Source organism: Diceros bicornis, chromosome 20 (assembly GCF_020826845.1).
Source record: "Diceros bicornis minor isolate mBicDic1 chromosome 20, mDicBic1.mat.cur, whole genome shotgun sequence".
Taxonomy (NCBI): Eukaryota; Metazoa; Chordata; class Mammalia; order Perissodactyla; family Rhinocerotidae; genus Diceros; species Diceros bicornis.
Genome location: NC_080759.1, coordinates 4,801,996 through 4,825,716, shown reverse-complemented (window position 1 = coordinate 4,825,716; position 23,721 = coordinate 4,801,996). Strand labels below are relative to the sequence as shown.

At 49.9% G+C, this 23,721-nt stretch overlaps 1 protein-coding gene across 1 annotated transcript; it reads right to left on the bottom strand.

Annotated features, from left to right (window-relative positions):
• Positions 1-3,449: 3,449 nt before the first annotated feature.
• On the bottom strand, positions 3,450-23,248 carry TMEM38A (transmembrane protein 38A). Its single transcript, XM_058563637.1, has 6 exons — positions 23,099-23,248; positions 10,763-10,919; positions 10,354-10,538; positions 7,432-7,519; positions 5,634-5,751; positions 3,450-4,859 (listed from the first exon to the last, which is right to left on the bottom strand). Exons 1-6 carry the CDS (start codon positions 23,220-23,222, stop codon positions 4,656-4,658), a joined length of 876 nt encoding a protein of 291 aa, XP_058419620.1. The 5' UTR covers positions 23,223-23,248; the 3' UTR covers positions 3,450-4,655.
• Between the last annotated feature and the right edge of the window lie 473 nt (positions 23,249-23,721).

The window sequence follows — 23,721 nt, the reverse complement described above, 5'->3', positions numbered from 1 at the left end:
AATGCCTTTGTCTCTTTTTACAGTTTTTGTTTTAAAGTCTGTTTTGTCTGATATGAGTACTGCTACCCCAGCTTTCTTTTCATTGCCATTTGCGTGGAGTATCTTTTTCCATCCCTTCACTTTCAGTTTGTGAGTGTCTTTAGGTCTGAAGTGTGTCTCTTGTATGCAGCATATATATGGGTCTTGTTTTTTTATCCAATCAGCCACCCTATGTCTTTTAATTGGAGCATTTAGTCCATTGACGTTTAAAGTAGCTATTGATAAGTATGTACTTACTGTCATTTTTTAACTTTTTGTGTTTCTCAGTGTTTTAGTAGTCCTTCTCTGTTCCTTTCTTCTTCTATACAGAATTGATGGTCACTTTAGTTTGACCTCTGTCTGAAAGCTGTACTCTTTAACTCCTCTCCTCTCTCCTTTTATGTTTTTGATATCATATCTAACCTCTTTTTTGTGCATTTGTATCCATTACGTTCTCATCATGGAAATAGATAATTTTTCTTATTTGTGATCTTCTCTTTTCCCCTTAAATCAGTCCCTTTAACATTTCTTGTAACACTGGTTTCTTGTTAACAAACTCCTTTAATTTTTGCTTGTCTGGGAAATTTTTGATCTCTCCTTCCATTTTGAATGATAACCTTGCTGGGTAGAGTATTCTTAGCTGTAAGTTTTTTCCTTTTAGCACTTTCAATATATCATGCCACTCTCTTCTAGCCTGTAAGGTTTCTGTTGAGAAGTCAGCTGATAGCCTTATGGGGTTTCCTTTGTATGTAACTTGACTTTCTCTTGAGGCTTTTAGGATTCTCTCTTTATATTTAATTCTGGACATTTTGATTATGATGTGTCTTGGTGTGGGCCTCTTTGGGTTTATCTTGTTTGGGGCTCTCGGTGCTTCCTGTACCTGGATGTCTGTTTCCTTCCTTAGGTTAGGGAAGTTTTCATCTATTATTTATTGAAATAGATTCTCTGCCCCCTTGTCTCGCTCTTCTCCTTCTGGGACACCTATAACACAGATGTTAGTGTGCTTGATGTTGTCCCAGAGGTCCCTTAGACTGTCCTCACTCTTTTTAATTCTTTTCTCTTTTACCTGTTCAGCTTGGGTAATTTCTTCTAGTCTTTCATCCAGCTCACAGATCCGTTCTTCTGTATCCTCTACTCTGCTTTTGAGTCCCTCTAATGAATTTTTCATTTCCAGTATTGTATTCTTCATTTCTGATTGGTTCTTTTTTATATCTTCCATTTCTTTGTTGACATTCTCACTGAGTTCATCTATTCTTCTCCCCAGATCAGTGAGCATCCTTAACACTCTTAGTTTGAACTCTCTGTCAGGTAGGTTGCTCATTTCTGTTTCACTTAGTTCCTTTTCTGGGGTTTTGTTCTGTTCCCTTACTTGGAATGTATTCCTTTGCCTCCTCATTTTGCCTCTTTCCCTGTGCTTGTGTCTACGTATTAGGTAGGTCAGCTACATCTCCTGCTCTTGGATAGGTGACCTTATGTAAGTGATGCCTTAGGAGGCTTCCAGTGTGCTTCCCTTAGTTCTCAATGTTCCAGGGGTGACCCCTATGTGGGCTATGTGTGTCCTTCTGTTGTGGCCTGTTTGCTCTCCCTGTAGGCGCCCAGGGAGGCCGAGTTATGCTCCTGGCCAGCTGTTGTAATGCTCAGCTGCTTGTAGTTGTTGTGGGCCCTTCAGTCTCTTTATCAGGTGTGGGGAGCCCCAGCACAGTTGGCTGCAAGTTCTAATAGCACATTGGTGTTGCAGTATTTCTTTAAGTGAGTAGGCCCCCAGCGTGGCAGGTTGTTAGGCTCAGGGGCTTACAATTGCTATAAGCCTCTAGCCTATTAGGTCTCTTGTCAGTTCTCTGAGGATTGCAGCTGGGTGGGGCTGGCCTCAGGCACGGGAGCACCCAATTGTTTCAGGCTTTGGAAGGTGGGGCAAACCCCCTATGTGGGTCTTTGAGAAGCACAAGTCTTCTGCAGCTGAGAAGCCCTGCCACCCACAGGTCCACACACACAGTCAACACAGTCCTGCCCCATGTGCGCACCCCGACCTCCCAAAGTGGACCCAGTCTCTCCACGGCGGGAGCCCCACACACTCCACCACTGCCCCACACTCTCCACCTTCTTGTGCACGCCCTGTCCAGCTAAAGTCAGCTCAGTTGCCAGGCTGCAGATTATCCAGTCACCAATCTATGCAGGCCCACAAGTTGCCTGAGGGCTTGTTGTTGGGTGGGGCCAGTCTCTAGGGTGGGCTGCCTGCCCTGGCTGAGCTGGATTAAATCGGTGCTCTAGCGGGTGGGGCAGACCCTGGGCTAGCAGGCCTCAGGGAGAACTCCAATGGAGTCTGAGTCATCACGCCCACACCAGGCCACAACAATGGCCGCCACCAATGTCCCAATCCCTGGAGAGGTCTCACCTCTCACCAAGATGCACTCAGGGCCTATCAGGTGAGTCTCTTTTCACCACAGCACTGTGCACCTTTCTTTCTGGTGATTTTAGGTTGCTTTCTGAAACAGGTGGGTTTGCACATGGACACTTTAAGAGCCGGTTTTAGTTTCTTTGTGAACCAGCTTTTCTGGGGGTACTCCCCAATGTTTTAGTAGCAGGCAAAGTCAGATATTCTGCCACTCGTCTCGATTGTGCTGGGTCCACAAAATGCCCCCAGCAGGGGCGCTCCCCGGCTCAGGGCCCCGCTCCTCCAGGGAGGCTGCGTACCTGTGCGCTGCTCCTGGGTGGCCGTGAGGCGCTGCGGCTCGTGAAGGCGGCATTTTTCCTCTCCAGAAGGGAGTCTCTGCCTCTTCCACCTCAGTTAGGATTGTCCATTGTTGCAGGAGTTCCTCTTATCCAGTTTTCAGTTCTGTCTCAGGGGTAATTTTCCACGAGTAGTTGTAAATTGGCTGTGTCCACGGGAGGAGGTGAGTTCAGAGTCTGCCTACGCTGCCATCTTGACTTCCCTCCAAGACTGCATATATTTAATCCATGTGCTTATTTCTATCTTCTCTATGGCAAAGTGTCCATTCAAATCCTGTGCTCATTTTAGAATTAGGCTGTTTGTTTTCTTATTATTGAGTTTTGAGGATTCTTTACAGTGAGGATACAATCCCTTTATCAGCTGTGTGATTTTTCAAAGATTCTCTCCCCGTCTGTGGCTTGACTTGCATTCTCTTAGCAGTGCCCCGCAGACTCGTAGCTGCAAATCCCAAGCACCGCATTAACCCTCCTGCCTTTGAAGGGTATGGACGATCACCACCCTTTTCCCAAGAAGCAAAGAGGCGTGGAGAAGGGGAGGCCCCATGACCTGTTGGTGGCAGAGTGAGGATTTGAACCCAGGTCTGCTTAACTCCAAACCCCAGACTTCACTCACAGCCACCATCTCCTCTCGGCAATCAGGGGCTGCCATGACTCATGTGTCCTGAGGCCGAGAGAGCAGGAATGAATCAGACAAGCCACCAAGCTTCTTTCACAACAGATTTATTTGCTGAACCTTCACGCCCAGCCTCGATGGACATGCAAGAGGATGAATTTGGGGGCATTAATGCTCAGGAGCCATCCACCTCCCAAGTATCAGAGGATCAAGGCACTTTCCCAACAGCTGTGCAACAGCTGGGACCCCTACCAACCCCAGGCCGACCTCCATGCAGCTGTAGGCTGATGCCCTGAGCACAGCCCCAAGCCCGAGACAGGCCATGCCTAACCTCCCACCCCTCTCAGACATCCTGCTGACCTAGGCTGAGATGAAGGTGGCTGGGAGAGGCCCTCAGCTACCATCTCCCTCACTAACCCTGAAGGAAGTTTGCCCACCCAGCAGCAGCACAAGGCTCAGCACTGAGTGGGCATCAGTATGCTTGTTGAATGACTGAATAAGTGGCGATGAGGGATGTCAGCACAAGAGAGGCGTGATGCTCCCAGGGCCCAACAGCAAGTGCTCAGAGCCCCTGGACAGAGCTGGATCTTGGAGTCCCTGCAGCTGCCGGCAGTTCTTTGGTTTAGGGGCAGCCTGAAGCCAAAGATCAGAAGCCTTCCCCACTCTCCAAGCTCTCAGGTCTGGCCTAAACATGTCTACCGAAGGCTTCCTTTGTGCCAGGTAATTTGTGGGGTTCTCTGATCCACACACACAAATGATCTAAAATGCAAAGCCATTTTTAAGCACAATGAGCATCCACCAAGGCTCCCCTCCTGACGGCACGGTGCCTATGAGCTCATCAGGCTGGTCTGTGTCCAGCCTCACATTAGCCCTTGTGTATAGAGGAGGGCAGACACTTAGGAAATGTCTGTCAAATGAATGAGTCTCCACGTGGCTTGAAATTCTTTCAGAGTCAAGACGTAATTTCAGAGAGGAAATAACATAACCAAGATATAAATGCCAGGGTTTCTGGCTGGAGCTGCTGGGTTTCTGTGGGCCCCCCTGAAAAGCTGTGACACTACGGGGGCCCAGCCAGGAAAGAGAAGAACTCTCCCATTCCTACAAACACCCTGCACCCCCGTATCTCATGTAACCGCCCACATCAGCCCTGGAGGGTGGGGTGATGGCCCAGTTTGCAGACAGGGAAGTTGAGGCCCAGAGAGGGGAGAGCTGAGCCCAGGATACTCCCATTCCAGCTCTGAAGGTCCTGGATCCAGGTCCTCTCTCTGGCGCCCCGTGGGCCCCCCCAGGCCACCTCCTAATCCATCTTCTTGGTCTTCTTCTTCTTGGAGCCCTCGCTCAGCTCCTCCTTGGACTTGGCGGGCAGGGCCGAGCTGAGGGATCCTCCGTGGTTGTCATGGTGATGGTTGCCCCCCCAGGCCATCCCAAACAGCACAGGGCAGACATAGGCCTCCAGAACATCAAAGGGGGAGCTGTGGGAGTGAGTGGCTGTCAGGAGCACCTGCGGAGAGGTGGCAGGGGGATGGGGAGACAGCGAGACAGCCAGAGGGAGATGGAGGCGGAAAGCAAAATGGGGGGTGGGGGTTGGGGGCAAGAGGAGAGAGAGGTCAGCCAGGCCAAGCTCAGGTGCCTAGACCCAGCCCTGGGGCTGCGTGTACCCCCAGGAGGGTGACCAACTGTCCCGGGTTTCCCAGGATGCGGGACTTTTGCTACTAAAACCCAGACAGTGCTGGGCACACCGGGATGGTGGGTCACCCTCCCCCTAGAGTCCCCCCACACCTGGGCTCAGAGAGGAGCTGTACTTGGCCCAGTCACTCACTCCCTTTCGATGGCCATAGTCCCCTCCCAGGAAGCCAGCAGCAGAGCTCCCCAGCTCCGTGGGAAGGGAGGAGAGCACAGCCCCTAAAGACCCCTCCTGGGTGGGGTGACAACGCAAGGCCAGATGGTCACACCAGCACCAATCCTGGTCCAGCCTGAGCCCCTGGCATCCTGAGGGTGTCTTCCCTGTGTCTTGTCCCTCAGCCCTGATTCCCCCGACTCCGCACACTGCAGCTGCTCTCTCAGCCTTTGCCCAGGCTGGGCCCTCTGCCCGGAAGACCTTGTTCCTCTCATCCCTGTTCCCACGTGCTGGACACTGCTCTTCTCAGACCCCCATCCCACGTGCAGGCCCCCCCAACCCCCCACTTAGGGCTGTGCTTTCTGGGACACACACGGCCGGGAGTCCAGGCCCCCACCAGGAGGTGCAGGTCGGTGTCGGTCAGACAGGAAGGCTTACCTTACAGGAGACCATGAACAAGGTGAAGATGAAGATGAGGCTGGCTTTGGACACCGGGAGCCAGCGGGTCTGCTGCAGGGTGAAGAGTACGGCTCCATACAGGCTGGCCTTGGTGGGGCTGGAGGGGGCGCCGCACGGCTCAGGCCTTTGTGCCTCCAGCCCAGAACTTCTGCTCTGCCCACCCCCGGCAGCCCCAGCTCCCATCCCGGCTTCTCCTGAGTGTGAGGCAGGATGAGGTAGTGTCTCCCTGGGCAGTCAAGTGTTAACTTGGCCCAAAGAGAGGTCTGCCTTTGCCCGGCTCCTGAGAGGAGCCCTCGGAGCCTGAGACCGTCCTGCTTGACACGAGTGCATTTGTTTGCTTGGGAGCTTTGGGTCACACCAGGTAGTAACAGTGTGACTTAGGGTGGGGTCCTGGGCCACGTGGTTTCAGTGCGACCTCTGGAGGGGCTGGAGACTAAGGTCAGCCACACAGGCGGTCACCTATGTCTGTGTGACCAAGCCCTAATAAAAACCCTGGACACCAGAGCTCGGGGGAGCTCTACTGATTGGCAGTGGTCATTGCATGCTGTCACACAGGGGTGCTGGAGAAACAGGTGCTGTCCGCACAGCTCCACTGAGAGGATACGCAGAAGCTCACGCCCGGTATCTCCTAGATGCTGCCCAACACACCTTTGACCCTTGCCAGTCACAGTTTGTATGCTTTCTCTGTAATAAACTGTAACCATGAGTATAAGGCTTTGAGTCCTTCTAGTGAATCATCGAAAATGAGGGTGGTCTTGGGGACCCCTGAATAGTGCACTCCCCCAGAAGGTGGGATTAAAACACATGGTTTTTTCTTAACTTTCATTTTCTTCCTTGAAGAATAGGTTTCCAAAAGTTTAACTTGTTGCAGAAGACAGACCCGTGACTTCTGTTCCTGATGTTGCTCATTGCACGTACTTAACGATGATAGTTCTGCCTAATATTTCCAAAGCCCTCACCAGGTCCCAGGGCCAGGGTGTGTGTGTGTGTGTGACTGCATGGAGCCCTCACACTCAGCTGAGGAGGGGAAGCCACTTGCCCACTTTGTAGCAAGGGATGCAGCTGTCTGGACTCCATTTCTCTGTCAGTGAACAGAGGGCGGCAACAGACTTCTCATGGGGATGAAATGAGATAAAGCAGTGTTTTCCGAAGTGTGAACTAGGAGGTAATTTTCACTGGCATATGGGTGATTTTAATTTTGTCATATTTTAATTGCAACAGCCTTATTTACTGTAGATTGGGAGACAATTTAACTAGCCTGAATCTGTTAGATCTTTTAAAAATGTCGTAGGCTAAATGCAGCGTGAGGTCTTGGGTTGGGTCCTGGATGCTGCCACATGGCCCTGCCTACAATTCTCAACTTACCCCCAGCCACACTCCCCACCCAAGCTCTGTAACCCACGCTCTGTATCCCTCATTCCCCACCCACACTCTGTACCGTGACCCTGCAGAACTGGGCAGAATCATTGCTCTTCTCTGACTTGACAGTTGGCAGAGGTGCTGGCCTCTGTCCAGAGGCTCCTTTGCCAGAAAACTCCTACTCACTCTTCAAAATCCAAATCAAGTGTCTCATTTCCCTGCAGTTCTGCCTGCCCCTGCCCCCAAGGCAGAGCTGTGGCTCCCCATCTGGAGTCCCCCCTGCATGGCGTCTGGAAGCTTCTGGAAGGCAGAAGCAGGGGCTGAGGTTTCCAAGTTACCAGGAGTATCCAACCCAGGGTCAGGCCCAGGGGGCAGCTGTACATACAAGAGGGACAGAGGGGGAGGACGGGATACTCACAAGGACATGTGCAGGATCTGGTTGGTCTCCGGCTTCCAGACCCCTCGGAGCAGCTGTTCAAAGTTGGACATGAGGGCAACACCAGAGCCTATGGGACAGGGTGATTCTGAACAAGCCTGCCACCCCCAGCTCCCTGTTCTTCTCGGCTAAATTCCCAAGGAAGCAGCTTCTTTGCTCCTGGAGTCTTCTCCAGAGGGACACTGAGCCTGGGGTGTATGATCATCAGTTGCAGGTGGGAAAACTGAGGCTCAGAGAGGGCACAGTCTTGCCAAGGGTCACACTGCACATTCAGAGCAAAACCAACGTGAAGGAATTGAGGTCATATCTCACCTGCAAGGTATGTCTTGGACAAATCTGGGTTGTCTGCCCTGATGCCCCCAAGCCAGGACCCTGAGCTGTGCTTGAGGCTTCCAGAGGGCTCCCCTCCCCAGCCTTTCTCCTCCTCAGGGCTCTGAGCTTTCAATCTTTCTCAAGCCACTTGCCCTCTGGGAGACATGCTATACCCTGGGGAATTTGCTCTGTAGTATAGGCTTCCTGGAGAGAGAATAAAGAGACTCATGTGGAGACATAATGGTTAAATTTCTAGAAGAATCTTCTCATTTACCCCAAATGTATTGCCTAAGAGGCTTGGACACCTATTCCAGAAGCAGCTGTGCTAACTGGGGTGTCTGATATGTACCACTGGACCAGGGGTTTGCATCTGGGGTGATTTTTCCCCCAAGGAGGCATCTGGCAATATCTGGAGACATTTTGGTTGTTGCAACTGGAGAGGGGGCTGCTACTGGCATCTAGTGGGTGGAGGCCAGGGATGCTACTCAACCCCCTACAATGCACAGGACGGCCTCCACCACAGAGCATGAGCCAGCCCAAAGTGTAAATGGTGCCGAGGACACCGTGGTTCAATGAAGGGTGATGCTAGGCCCAGGCATTTGGGGGTACTCACTTTGGCGGGCAGGAGGGAGGAATGAGGTGCCCAGTGGTGTTTAGCACCTGCTTAAGCCTTCTTTCCCTGCCTTTCTGTTGCTCCTTGGTCCACCTCTACAACTATTATTGTTGAATTGTCTATTTTTCCTTTATCTTCTCTCAGTTTTTGCTTTATGTATTTTGGTGCTGTTTTTAGGTGCATATGTTTATAATTATTATATCTTCCTAGTGGATTGATCCATCATTATAAAATGCCGCTCTTTATTTTTAGTAAGTTTTTTTTTGTTTTAAAGTCTATCTTGGTCTGCCTCTTAGCACAGATGGAGGAGGTGAAAAATGAGGGCTTCAAAGTAGTTACGAATCCAGATGTTGGGTTCAGAGGACCTGGAGTCAAACCCAGCTGCACACTCTTAGCTTCGTAACCTTGGGCAAGTCATTTCATTTCCCTCCTCAGTAAAAGGGGACGATGCTCGACTTCTCCTAAAGGAGAATTCTAGGGATCAAATGAGATGAAATGCACAGAGCCTCAACTCAAAACCTGCCCTTGGTCAAGGGTCTTAACCTAGAGTCCATGAGCCCAGACGGGAAACAGAATTACATCTTCATTTCCACACTCCTCACTGAAACCCAGCCTTTCCTTCCATCATGAAGGCGGGCAATAACTTCAACAGGATTTGCAAGGCTGTGACTCTATCACCAACAGAAGTCACAGACTTTTTTCTTTTCACATTCCCATTGTTGCAGATGGTTTCAAAATATCATCTGTGCTCCACTTCAAAAGTTCCAGAGGTGCTAGGAGCCAGTGGAAGGTCTGCTATTTAATACATTAGTAAAGACACATAAAATTACTACATCATATTTGAAAAAAAAAATGTTTGATAACTATTTTTAAATTAATAGGCTTCCTTTATTATCCTATATATTTTACTTTATGCACTTAAAAAATAAAAGGCAGGGCTGGCGTGGTGGTGCAGCGGTTAAGTGCACGCGCTCTGCTTCTGCGGCCCGGGGTTCGCAGGTTCAGATCCGAGGCACCGCTTGTCAAGCCATGCTGTGGCGGCGTCCCATATAAAGTGGAGGAAGATGGGCATGGATGTTAGCCCAGGGCCAATCTTCCTCAGCAAAAAAAGAGGAGGATTGGCATCGGATGTTAGCTCAGGGCTGGTCTTCCTCACACACACAAAAAATAAAAAAACAGAAAAGGCTTTACTGAGCTGACAAAAGAGCTGTAGTTCACAAAGCTTAAGAACCCTTGTAGTTACAAGGGTGGATTTCCTCTTCAAAAGGCATTTGGCAATGTCTGGGGACATTTTTGGTTGTCACACTGACGGGTGCCACGGCTATCTAATGGGTAGAGGTCAGGGATGCTGCTCAACACCCCACAGTGCACAGGACGGCCGCCCCCACCGAGGATGATGGAGCCCCAAACGTCAGTAGTGCCACAGTTGAGAAACCCTGCTCTAAAGACATCAGCTGTCATTGATTCATTGTCCTATTTACCTCTGACAGTTAAGTTTCTGGAAGAATCGGGCCGGCCCGGTGGCACAAGCGGTTAACTGCACGCACTCTGCTGCGGCGGCCCAGGGTTCACTGGATCGGATCCCGGGCACGCACCAATGCACCGCTTGTCAAGCCATGCTGTGGCGGCGTCCCATATAAAGTAGAGGAAGATGGGCATGGGTGTTAGCCCAGGGCCAGTCTTCCCCAGCAAAAAAAAAAAAAAAAGAAAGAAAGAAAGAAAAAGAGGAAGATTGGCAGATGTTAGCTCAGGGCTGAACTTCCTCACAAAAAAACCCAAAAAACAAAAAAAAAAAGTTTCTGGAAGAATCTTCCCATTTACCCTAAAGGTATGGGCTATGGGGAGGCTGGACTCCTACAGTAGTCCTGACACCCCACAGCCTGGAGCAATGGCTGTGCCAGCTGGAGTGCCCGAGATGTACCACTGAGCAAGGGTTCTCAGCCAGGGTGATTTTCTGTTGTCGTCGTGGTTCTGTTTACCTTTGACCCAGCCAGTGGCAATCATGACGAACCACCCATGGTGGTAGTGGTGATGCGCGTGATGGATGCCCACGGCAATCTTGCGGACCCTCACCACCTCCTTCATGGCCACAAAGATGAGTTTTACCGGCAGGAAGCAGACACACTTGTAAAAGAGGTCCAGGGGGCAGAAGAAAACCAAGTACCTTTGGGGAGAGAATTCAGTGTGTGGGGGGGGGAGGGGCAGACCGTGGGGGCCCCCCAACAGGGTAGGTTCTGTCCAGACCCTCCTCCCCGACTTGCGAGGCTCAGGACAGAACTGGGCAGTAGAGGGCGGGGCGTTCAGGGCCACCTCCCACTTCCTGGGTGGCCGGCTCACCCCTGCCCCCGGCTCCGCTCTCCCATGCCCCACCAGCCTGGCGATGCTTACCAGACAGCTGAGGCCAGCAGGATGCTGGAGTTGTTGCCAAAGGAGTCGATCAGGGGCTCCCCGAGGAGCAGATCAGCCAAGATGTAACTTCCGAAGCAGTGCAGCATGGCGCACAGCCAGGATGCCATGGGGTGGCGCCGGGACAGCTCGACTGCTCCTGGGAGAACAGGGGTGTCCCCCACTGTCACCAGGGTGCCAAGGACATGCTTTGCACTCATGCTCTCTGGTGAGCCCGCCCTAATTTGGCTGCCATCCACCCAATGCCTTGCAGCTTGCCCATTTCAGAGGAAGAAGCATGGTTCAGAGAGGCTGCACAGAAGCCCAAGATCATACAGAGAAAAGGCAGGGCTAGGTTGGAGCTCTTTCCTCCATGCTCAGAGAGGTGGCAATAACCATAAGGCCGGGTTACATCTAGCAGGCACTCCCAGGTCTCAGACACTGGGTTTAGCATTTGTAGGAGGGACCCGTTAAATCCTCATAGATAACTGCAGCCAAGCGATCACTCTCACTATCCCCATGGGAAGACGAAGGCTGGGAGAGATGGGGCGCGTGCAGCTGGCAACTCCTGCCTCTGATGCGGCTGCTCCCTGGGCTCACGCCAAGATCCCTACACGCTTACGCCTATACCCTTGGTCTCTCCCTCTAAAAATTTTTTTGATTGTGGTAAAATATACATAAAACGTACCACTTTAACCATTTCTAAGTGTCCAGTTCAGTGGCATTAAGCACATCCACATTGTTGTAGAGCCATCACCACCATCCATCTCCAGAAATTTTTCATCTTGTGAAACTGAAACTCTGTCCCCATTTAACACTCACTTCCCCTCCCCCTCCCCCAGCCCCTGGTGCCCACTGTTCTACTTTCTGTCTCTGTGAGTCTGACTCCTCTAGGGCCCTCGTGTAAGTGGGATCACACAGTATCTGTCCTTTGGTCACTGGCCTATTTCACTGAGCATAGTGTGCTCAAGGTTCATCCATGTTGCAGCAGGTGTCAGCTTCTCCATCGTTTTTAAGGCTGAATAATAGGCCACTGTATGGACAGACCACCTTGTGTTATCCATTCACTCACCAAGGGACATTTGGGTTGTTTCTACCCGTTGGCCACTGTGAATAATGCTGCTAAGAATACAAGTGTACAAATATTGGAGCCCCTGTTTTCAGTTCTTTTAGGTATACACCTAGAAGTGGAATTGCTGGATCAAATGGTAATTCTGTTTAATTTTTTGAGGAACTGTCAGACTGTTTCCCACAGTGGCTGCACCATTTTACATTCCCAGCAGCAGTGCACAAGGGTTCTACCTTCCCCATATTCTCTCTAACACTTGTTGTTTTCTGTGCTGTAGTAATAGCTATCCTGATGGGTGTGAGGTGTATCTCATCACGGTGTTGATTTGCGTTTCCCTAATGATTAGCGATGTTGAGCATCTTTTCATGTGCTCATTGGCCATTCCTATATCTTCTTTGGAGAAATGTCTGTTCAAGTCCTTAGCCCATTTTCAAAAAATTGGGTTGTCTTTTTGTTGTTGAGTGGTGCTCCCTCCCTTGTATGGAGAATGTTCATTTGCTGGGAAAAGAACTATGCCTGGCCCCAGATGGGAAGGCACAGCAGAAGGGACTTGAACGGTGAAGGTGAAGAGCTCCTGAGCCCTGTCTTGCTGGGAGAGTGCCACCAGGGCAGAGGGAAGCCACTGGGTGTTGGTACCGATGGGGAAGGCACAGGGCATGCACATGTGTGTGCAGGGGTATAGGAAGAGTGATGAGCAAAGCCAGAGAAGGCAGTCCTCAAAGGTAGAATTATATGAACAGAGTGAGTAGGAAGAGAGGTCATTCCAAGCTGGCAGCACAGAAGGAACAAGGACACAAAAGCAGAAACAGCTAAGCACAAATGCCACCTCTTCCAGGAAGGCTTCCTTGCTCTGCTGAGTCAGTCACTCCCGCCTCTGGGCTCCCACCACCCTGCGGACTCCACTCTATTTTGGTCTTGGTATTTTACTCAATTTTCACATTGAATAACAGGAAGTAGATTAGAGGTTGATTAGAGCTGGAAGGAAAGGGAGAGATGGGAGGACGACAGCCAAAGGATATGGGTTTCTTTTGGAGATGATGGTTGCACAGTCCTGTGAATTTACTAAAAACCAGTGAATGGGATGCTTTAAATGAGTGAATTGGCTGGTATGTGAATTATATCTCAATAAAGCTCTTAAACAATAAAATAAAAGGATAACAAAGAAAAAATGTAATATTTCAGTTTCTGCAACTGAGGATACACATTTATAAATAATACTAAATTGAGTGTTCCTATAAATCCAAGGAAACAAAATACAAAAGAATGGTCTTACTTGGCCAATAGAAATAGGCAGCCCATCCCTCAAGGAGATGGCTCCACTACAGGGGTCTCCCACTCAGCTGCACTACCAGGGGACTTGACAAACTCCTGACACCTGTGTCCCACCCCAAAGTGTCTCAGCTGGTCAGTCTGGGGTGTGGCTGGGCTGGCAGATTTTTTAATACTCCTGGGTGATTCCTATGTGCAGCAATGTTGAACACCACGCAGAGAGAGAGGAATGAGCTGGCTGGTGTCCTGATGTTCTATAGTCCCAATAACCCAAGATCTTCCATCCACAGCTAGAAGGATGGGCTCCCAAGAGCGATGGTTTTCAAACTGTGTTCCCAACTCTGAGGGCTCGTAGGGGCAAAGGAGAGACCAAGTGGATATGTTGTGGGTTCTCTGCCCCATTTCAACCAAAGCAGACCTGTGTGGACTGCTTCATCTCAGAGTGCAGCACAAGATTTTGTTTGAAAAAGGAAATTTGGTGCTCACACAGGTATGCCTGCAAATGTTCATAGCAGCTTTATTTGTAAACAACCCAGATGACGTCAATGGGTGAAGGGATAAACAAACTGTGGTTGATCTGGGTCATGGAATACTACTCAGCAAGGAAAAGGGAGTGACCTAGAGATACACGCACAACCCAGATGGATCTCAAGGGTGTCACGCTGAGTGAAAACAGTCCATCTCAGAAGGTTACATACTGTATGATTCCATTTATATACCATTCTCCGCATGACAAAACCACAGTGATGACAGAGAGGAGATTGGTGGTCGTCAGGAGTTAGGGTCTGGAGGAGGGTCTAACTATAGAGGGGATCAGCCGGGAGTTTCTTTGGGGTACCAGAACCATTTCATATCCTGATTGTGGTGGTGGTTACTCAAATCTACACACACATTATAAAATTTCATAGAACTATATTTTTAAAGTGCATGTAAAAATTGCTGAATCAAGTCTGTAGTTGGTGTTAACAGTATTGCACCAATGTCAATTTCCTGGTTTTAATAATGAGCTATCATTATGTAAGATATTGTCATTGGAAGATGCTGGGTAGAGGGGACCGGGAACTTTTTTGTATCATTTTTGCAATTTCTTATGAGTCTTCAACTCTTTCAAGATAAAAAGTATTTTAAAAATCCCACATTAAAATAAAGGGGGGGGTCTAGTTCTTAAAAAATAAGTTCATAAAAAGCACCAGGGGTACAGGATTAATGGCTAGTAGTCAAATTCTTACACTTTGTACTATCCTCTTAAAGTCTTTAGAATCTTTATAAATAGTTAGGTTCTATCTTTATGCTAATATTGTCATAATCGTCCACAGCCACACCCCCTGAGTGAGAACCTGGGTGTCTCCTGGTGTGACAACTTATTGCATCATCTCGATTCCTTCTCTCCCCACTAGTTTCATTTTCCGGAGAACGACCTCAGGATTAAGTCGTAGGACACAGCTACTCAGCTCGCACGGCCAGAGCTCGCACCACTGACTCTCTGTAAACCACTGCCTTGAATCCATCTAAACCCCACTCAGTGTGAACGTGAGAGGACAAGGCTACAATATGTGATCTATTAACCAGAAGATTCATAAAAGGAACGATCAGTTCAGGTTTTGGGTATTTGTTTGTAAAGTGCCACTTTCTATCTAGAGATTGGCCACCTTTTGTCCCTAATTTGTCAAATCTGAACGCCTGGCCTTTCCATGCCATAGACTATCTGTGTGAAGCTATTGACATAAATGCCATATATATATACACACACACACACACTATCAATGCCCTCAACAAGTTGACTTGATCTTAATCCTTCCATGAGTACAGGGACCTCATCAGCCTTATCTGCTCCTGATGCCCCAGTGCGTGGTGCTGTGCCTGATACACAGTAGCTGCTCAATAAACAGATGTGAGTGAAGGAACTCCTGCCCTCCTGGAGTGTACATTCTAGCAAATGTGGCCTGAAGGCAGGCATTGAGGTTGTGTTGGGTACTTCTGGTTACATTACAATAACAACCTCCCCCACTCCATGTATTTACTGAGGTACTATTTTGTCCCAGGCAACTCCATGCCTTCACTCCATCCTCAAGGCTTCTTCAGCAATCAGAGCCCAGGCTTTCAACCACATGTAATGTAGGGATCAATATCCCTGTAGTGAGTTATAGGAGGGTCTAGAGTGCCCCTCCTCTTCCTCCCAGAATTCATGTCCACCAGAACCTCAGAATGTGACCTTATTTGGAATGGGGTCAATGCAGATGTAACTGAGGTAAGGATCTCAGGATGAGATTATCCTGGAGTATCCGGCTGTGTCCTGAATCCAATGATTATGTCCCTATAAGAGACAGAAAAGGAGACATAGACACAGACAAGGTGTTGTGCGTTGAACTCACAAAAAGATATGTTGAAGTCCAAACTCCTAGTACCTGTGAATGTGACCTTATTTGGAAATAAGGTCTTTGCAGATGTAATTAAGTTAAGATGAGCCCATTAGGGTGGGCCCTAATCCAATGCCTCGTGTTCCTTATAAGAAGAGACGAGACACAGGGAAGAAGGCCATGTGGACGTGGAGGCAGAGACTGGAGTGATGCGGCTACAAGCCATGGAACACCAAGGACACCAGCCCCCTCCAGAAGCTAGAAGAGGCACAGAATGACTCCTTCCTAGAGCCACTGGAGAGAGGATGGTCCTGCTGACATCTTGATTTTGGATTTCCAGCCTCCAGAATTGTGAGATAATAAATTTCTGTTTTAAGCCACCCAGTTAGTGGTACTTTGTTATGGCAGCCATAGGAAATTCATACAGAAGGCCACGTGAAGACAGGCAGAGATTGGAGTGATGTATCTGCAAGCCAGTGATTGCTGGCAGCCACCAGAAATCAGGAGAGAGGCATGGAAGGATCCTCCCCTAGAGCTCCAGAAGGAACCAATCTGCCACACCTTGACTTTGGACTTCTGGCCTCCAGAACTGTGAGAGAACAAATTTCTGTTGCTTTAAGCCACCTAGTTTGTGGTCATGTTATGGCAGCCACAGGACAGTAACACAGCACCTGAGAGAGGAGGCAACTGAGTCTCCCCAAGGTCAAACAGCTTACCCAAGATCACCCAGGCATTCAGCGAGTATTTCTGAGCACTGACTGCGTGCCAGGCCCTTGCTAGGCACCGGTGATGCAGCCACACCAAGAGCTGGTTCGGACATTGCCTTTCTGGGGTTCACAGTCTGGCAGGGAGGCAATGTGGTTAAATAATCCCACAAATGAAGGTCAAACATCATAAGGGAGAGGCACGTGGTACCAGGGGACTATCCTAGTGGAGAAAGTCAGACTTCATTTAGGAAGTGGTGCTTAACCTGAGATCTGAACAACGAGCAGGGATTTCCTAGGGGATGGGAGGGGGCAGTGCAAAGACAATCCAGGCAAAGGGAGAGCACGGGAGAAGGTGGGAGGGGGAGCAGAGTCGAGAGCTAACGACACGAGGTGCAAGGTACACTGGTTGGGCTGGCATGGGCTGGACATCCAGCAAGCAAGTGACCAAGCCAGGGCCACACAGACCCCACACCTTCCCACACGAGGTCCAGGCTCTTTCCTGGGTCTGATGCCTGTGTTGGGGAGAAAAACATGAAGTCCACTCTACTCTATAGAAGGATCTGCCTTCTTCTCAGCTCGTCAACCTCACAGAGATGTGGGGAGGGGAAGGGGAATACCCATCCCTCCTCCAGAAGGAAAAAGCCCAAGATTCCCCGCCCTCCCCCCCACCACCGATACACAGTTGGGAGGATCAAGAGGGATAACCACCTTAGAGGCAATTTGGCAATCCCGAGGAAATTGGGAGCTGTGCAATCCCTGTGCAACCAGCAATTCTGCTTCTCACTGTTAACCCAAAAGAAACTAGTGCATATGGGCAAAGACACATGGGGAAGAGGAGTTCATTGCCACACTGTTACGACAGGAGAAAGTAAAGTCTGCTGACAAAGAGGTGGAGGGTCACACAAAATGGAATACCACAGAGCCACTATTTAAAGTGAACTAGATCTAGATCCGGGCTCCTCCACCATGGCACTGCTGGCGTATGGGGCCGGACCATTCTCTGCTGTGGTGGGGCTGTCCTGTGCACCGCAGGCTGTCGAGCAGCATTCCTGGCCTCCACCCACTGGATGGCAGTAGCACGCCCCCCGCCCAGATTGTGACAACCAAAAATGTCTCCAGATATAGCCAAATATCCCCTGGGGACAAAATCCCTTCTGGTTGAGAAACACTGCTCTAGACGTATCGACACGGATAAATCCCATCAGGTTACTGCAGAGTGAAAAGGTTAGGATGCAAAATGATACATGTATGTATATTTTATGTATGCATTTAAAGCAACACAAAATGCTCCATGTAGTTCATAGACACATATACAGTGGTGAAGGTATATATACAGTGATGGGAACAGTACAGGCTGATTTCAGGGCAGTAGTCACATCCAGAGAGGAAGGGAGGGGGAAGTCATGGAGTTGGCTGTCTGTCACTCTATTTCTTTAAAAAAAAACCACAAAACAGATCTGAAGCAAATCTTTGTCCACATCTGTTAAGTCTGAGGACATAGAGGTGTCTGTGATATTTATTCTGGGTGTATGAAATATTTTATCATCAAAGCTAGACAAAACCAGAGTCCCCTGGAAGACTGCTAATTTGGAAGGATACGGACCGCTGTCCTGCATTACCGCACCAGACTCACAAGGTCTGTACGGAGCCCCCTCGTGGGGCCCTCACTATCTACCCCTTTCTCTGATGGCCATGGATTGGGGTGCAGGAACAGAAGGTCTCACCCCTTGGGTGGGCAGTGGGGCGCCATGCTAACCTATCCATAAGAACCCACCAATAGGTTCCGGAAGACTCTCAAAAGTCTATGTCCATAGCAGCACTGTTCACAATCGCCAAAAGGTGGGAACAACCCAAGTGTCCACCAACAGATGAGTGGATAAACAAAATGTGGTAGAGCCACACAATGGAATACTATTCAGCCTTAAAAAGGAATGAAGTCCTGACACACGCTACAACATGGGTGAACCTTGGAAACAAGCTAAGTGAAAGAAGCCAGACACAAAAGGTCACATAGTGTGTGATCCCATTGATATGAAACGTCCAGAACAGGGAAACTCATAGAGACAGAAAGTAGATTACTGGTTGCTAGGAGCTGCGGGAGGGAGGAATGGGGAGTGACTGCTCATGGGGATGAGGTTTTCTTTTGAAGTGATGAAGATGTTCTAGAACTTATACATTACATATAGGTGGAATCATATAACATAGCCTTTTGCATCTAGCTTCTCACACCGATCATGATATTTTCAAGGGTAATAGTCACTTTCACTGCTGTATAGTATTCCACCATAGGAATAGACCACAAATTATTTATCCACTCTCTTGCACATACTACATTTTATAATCAGGAAATGTGCCTAATAAAAGTAGTTTAAGAGTACTTCACCAACACAGTCTTCTTTCTTTTTGCCACCCCCACCGACTAAACACGTAATCTTGGACAAACCATTTTTTCTCCAGGGTCCCTTTCCTCTGTTAAGTAGGAACCCTAATCCTTTCTTGGCCCAACCCCTACAAGGGTTGGAATAGAATTTTCCCTCCTCAATCTCACCCTCGAGTTTTAAGCCCAAAGAGCACCTTCTCCCTGCCCCCAAGGTTGTCTCAAGTCTCAGCATCTACCAAGGTTCTACAGAATGAATGCTCTTCTCTCCAGGGCATCTATTTAAAACACCACCAGCTGAGAGTTAATCCTTCGGAGCAGCTGGTGGGTCCTGCAGGGGCCGGGTCAGGTGTGGCACCCATGTTTTGCAGAAGTGGATATCTCTGCATTTAAAAATAACCCCCAGGGTTGAATTCTTTCTTGTGCCCTCTGGGACCATCCCAGGGATGGAGGCCAGGGAGTGGGGGTGGGGGGGGAGCCTGGGTTATGCGGGAGTACAGCAGGCTCCCGTGTTTGCATTAGGGGCGAGTCCTGGTAGAAAAGTCACATGCCTGGAGTTTGGCTCTGCTGCTCACTCTGGCGTGGCCTTAGGCAAATGACTGACCACCCCCTCCAGCCTCAGTTTCCTCTGCTGTCAAAAGAGGAGAATGAGAGGACGCCCTCACTGAGCTGTACTGACGATTCTGTACTTCTTATCTTTATCACTACCCTCCCAGTAACCCGAGAAGGACATGACGAGTCTCCCCATTGCCACAGATGAAAAGACTGAGGCTGACAGGGGCAGCCTGCCCTGAGGATCCACAGCAAGGCAGTGGCTGAGAAACTGTCCCCCTGGCTCTTTCCGTGTGCCATACTCCTTCTCGGTTTCTCTTGCTGGGTTTTGGGGCAGCACCAGGAAGCAGGAGAAATGTGGTTTTCAATTCCAGGTTCGCCACCAAAGCAGTCCCCTCTCCCTGGGAGAGCTCTGGCTCGCCACTCCCCTCTCTGGGGCTCAATTTGCTCGTGTGTATAATGGGGGTGCTGTCTAGAGTGACTAACCATCCTGGTTAGCCTGAGATTCAGGGGTTCCTGGAACATGGGACTTGTGGTGTTTGTCTTGGGCAAACCTGGGTGAGTTGGTCACCCCAGCACTATCATCCATTTCAAAGGGCACCTGTGAGGATGACGAGAAATTGCTTAGTGCTTAGCAATTACACGAGTTATTTCTGGAGCTAAACTGAAATGGAAAGTACCTGTGGGTGGAAATGTTAGTGGACAGATTTATCAAAATCAGCTCTGCTTTAGGAGGGAGGAGGAAGCCCCGATGGGGTCCCTAGTTCTGGCCTGTAATGGGCTCCACGACACTCCCTCTCCAGGGGTCAACGTCCCGTCTGTGGATGGCAGGGACTTCCACAGGGCACTTTTAGCACTGCTTGACATTCTATGCTATTTAGTCTGAGGTGTAAACACGTGAGCTCTATTTACAGCGTCTCTCAGCGACTCTAAGACAAGTCCTCTTCTCTTGAGCTTTTGAGCTCAGCTCTCTGCCTCAGTTTCTTTCCCTGTAAAATGGAGATGGCAGCCCCTGCCTGGAAAGGTTGGAGGATGAGCAGTCCCAACCCTCAAAAAGCTTACAGTTCAAACCAGAGATCAAGGAATGGTTCTCTTTGGCCCCCACAGCATTTTTAAAATGTTCAAACTGCAACCAAGATGTCCTTCAATAGGTGAATAATTAAACTGAGGTATGTCCATACCATAGAATATTCTTTAGCGCTAAAAGGAAATGAGCTCTCAAGCCACAAAAAGACATGGAGGAAGCTTAAATGCACATTGGTAAGTGAAAGAAGCCAATCTGAAAAGACTAAAGACTGTATGATTCCAACTCTATGACATTCTGGAAAAGGTGGAATTATGGAGACAGTAAAAAGATCAGGGGTGGTGGGAAGTGATGGATAGGTAGAGCCTGGGAGATTTTTAGGTTGGTAAAACCATTCTGTATGATACTATAATGGTGCATTCATGTCATTATACATTTGTAAAAACCCATAAAATGCACAGCACAAAGGAACCCTAATGTAAACTATAGACTTTGGTTGATAATGATGTTGATAATAAATGATAATAATGATTACATGATAATACTGATGTTGGTTCATTGACTGTAATGAATGAACCACTCTGGTGCAGAATGTTGATGGGGGGTGCTGGGTGTGTGTTGCGGGGGTGGTCAGAGAGTATATGGAAACTGTACTTTCAGCTTAATTTTGCTGTGGACCTAAAACAGCTCTAAAAAATAAAGTCTCTTAATTTAAGAAAAGAAAACCAAAAAGTGTTCAAACAGTCAACATACAAACATAGGGAGGTGCAAATCACATTTCCAGCTTCCCTTGAAAAATCAGTTCTGGTGGTTCCTGCCCCAACCAGGTGGAGATGCTCATGGCTGGATCTCACCTGTGGACGGTTCCCCCCTGGTTGGCCCACTGCTCCCCATATATCACCTGTCTGCCCTTGGAAGCATTGGAGTTTGAGACTCAGTCTAGATCAGTGGTTCTCAACTGGGGGCAACTTTGCCCCCAGGGACACTGGCAATGTCTGGGGACATTATTAATTGTCACAGTGGAGTGTGCTACTGGCATTTAGTGGGTTGAGGCCAGGGATGCTGCAAAACATCCTGAAATGCACAGGACGGCACCACCGCATAGAATGCTCTGGCCCTAACTGTCACTAGTGCTGAGTTTGGGAAACTAGCGCAGAGAGCCAGTTCTCATCTGGGGAACTTTAAAAAATGCTGATGCTTGTGCCACCTCCAGTGATTCTGATTTAAATGGGGGGTAGGGGGTGGGGGGTGGGAGTGCCTGGACAAGAGGACTTTTAAAACCTCCCAAGTGAGTCTAATGTGTAGCCATGGTTGAGAACCACTGGTCTGGAAGGTTCTTTGGATGGGTCAAGGCTTAAGGTATCCAGGATTGTCTTTCATTCATTCACTCATTCCTTCAATCATGCAGCCAGCACCCATGGCTGCCTTCTCTTTTCTTGCATAGAGCTAGGGGTCCTGGAGGTGAGCCAGACGTGGACCTCCCTGCCCCATTAAGGAACTCCACATTTCATAAGGAGCTCCAGCCTCTCTTAATCCATCACTTCTCAAATGTTTAGTGTGCCACAGTTGTAGATTTTCTAAGGTGTGCTGAGTTCTATACTCGCTCAGGGGACTGGTCTGAGCCACCAGAAATTCATCCCCAGACAGGAAATACAGCCCCATGTTCATGCTAAGACAGTACAAAGCTTATTTTGCTTTGCAAAGTAACCGTTCTCCAGAAGAGCTTTTAAAGAAACAGGCTCTGGCACGTGGACCCGCAAAAATAAAACGGAACAGAAACGCTTAGCGAGCAGAGTATGATCCTATTAGCATAAGATCACACATTTACATCAATAATTACAGGGGTATAAATGTTTAGAAGAGAGGTCTGGAAGGGTGGCCACCACATCCGCTGTAATTATCTCTTTTTTCCTTTGTGCTTTCAGCTGGATTTTTAAATATACACCAGCACCTATTTTTATCATCTGAAAAAAGAAATAAAGCTATTTCCATTCTGAGAAGAGAATATAGGGGTAATTTGCATCTAAGTGGGCGAAAGGCTCACAAAGTTTCAGGGTGATTTTTTTTTTTTTTTGATTGATCTTTTTTCTCAAGCTAAATTCTCTAGTCCATTTAGTGTGCTAGAATAATTAAAATACTAGGAGATGAATAAGAAACAGTCAGTGAACCCTGTATAAAAATAGAACACACTCTAAGGCGGCCATTTACCATCATTTTAAAAATGGATTTTTAAAAAATCCAAGAAGTGAGATCTTCCCTCCTGAGAGTCTCCATGGAGGTCTGGAGCTGGTAGAGGAGGCTGACCCCAAACGGCTCTGCCCTAGGACCGATTCTGCTCACGAAGTGGAAAGGATCCGGGCCGGGGCTGAAAGCATTCCCGCGGGCGCGGAGATCCAGCAGGGTCCGGGCCGAGGGGAAGGGAGGGGAGGTTGCCCCATGGCCGCAGCGGGGAGGGGGCACCGGTGTCATTTTCTCTGAAGCTGAGCACGGCCAGCCCTTATATAGACACTCAGCTGCCGCTCCCGTTCCGCGGGCCAAGGGCAAGGAAGGAGGTCACGGCTGCGGGCGGCCAGGACATCTGGCCGGGCCGGCAGCGCCGACCCCCGCCTGCGCCCTCACCAAGACAAACTCCCCTTGCCCAAGTTCATGCGACCCTCCCCCGCCAGGATCCCTGACCTTCTCTCCCTGCCCCCTCCCCAGCACCTATTCCCCCTCCTCTGAACAATCACGTTCCTCTCCTTCCCTCCAGCCCTCATCTGCTTCCCCTCCCCCAGCCCCACCACCCCCGGGGCTTCTCTCCTTGCCCTCCCTCACGTCTCTCCCCCATGCCCGCCCCCGTGTGGGAGAACCCTATGATCCCAGCACCTGCTTGCTCCCCCAGACCCTGGGACTGTCCCCGCCTGATACAGGGCTTCCCCTCCAGACCCCCGGGTTCACCCCAAGCCCGCGATGCGAGCCCCCTCCAACCCCCGGCCCTGGCTCACCTGGCTCATACTTGAGGTAGAGGATGGAGACGATGAAGTAGCTGAGGTCGAAGACGGGGAATAGCGGCACGCGGGAGAAGCTGAGCGCCAGCTCGCCCAGGCTCAGCGCCGACAGCAGCTCCATGGCGCCCACCGGGTCCCACCCCAGCCCCCGGCCGGGTGCGTCCCCCTCCCGCCGCCGGGAGACTGCGCCCCAGCCACTGGGCCCGCCCCACCCACCAGGCGCCACCCCCAACCCGGCCCCGCGGGAGAGGAGGGGCGACCGCTGGCCCCGGGCGGGGGGCGGGGCGGTGTGTGTGTCATGCGGCCGCCCCGTCCAGGGAGCCGGCCGGTCAGGTGTCACCTGCTCTGTCTCTCGGGCCACCACGACCCCATTCAGCCCAGCGAGGCGGGGTGCGGGGCCCTATGGAGTGAGAGCTGGACAGGGGAGCTGTAGACTAGGGGGTCCGTCCAGCACGGAGCCCACCCAGGCGGGACAGATCAGTCAAGACCCCACCCCGTGGAGCTCGATTAGGACCCGCGTCCTCTGTGGAGCGCTCGGATCGGGACCCCTATGCCCCGTGGGGTCCGATCATTGTAAACCTCATCTCTCCGTGCCCCACAGGGTCAGCTCGGTCAGGACC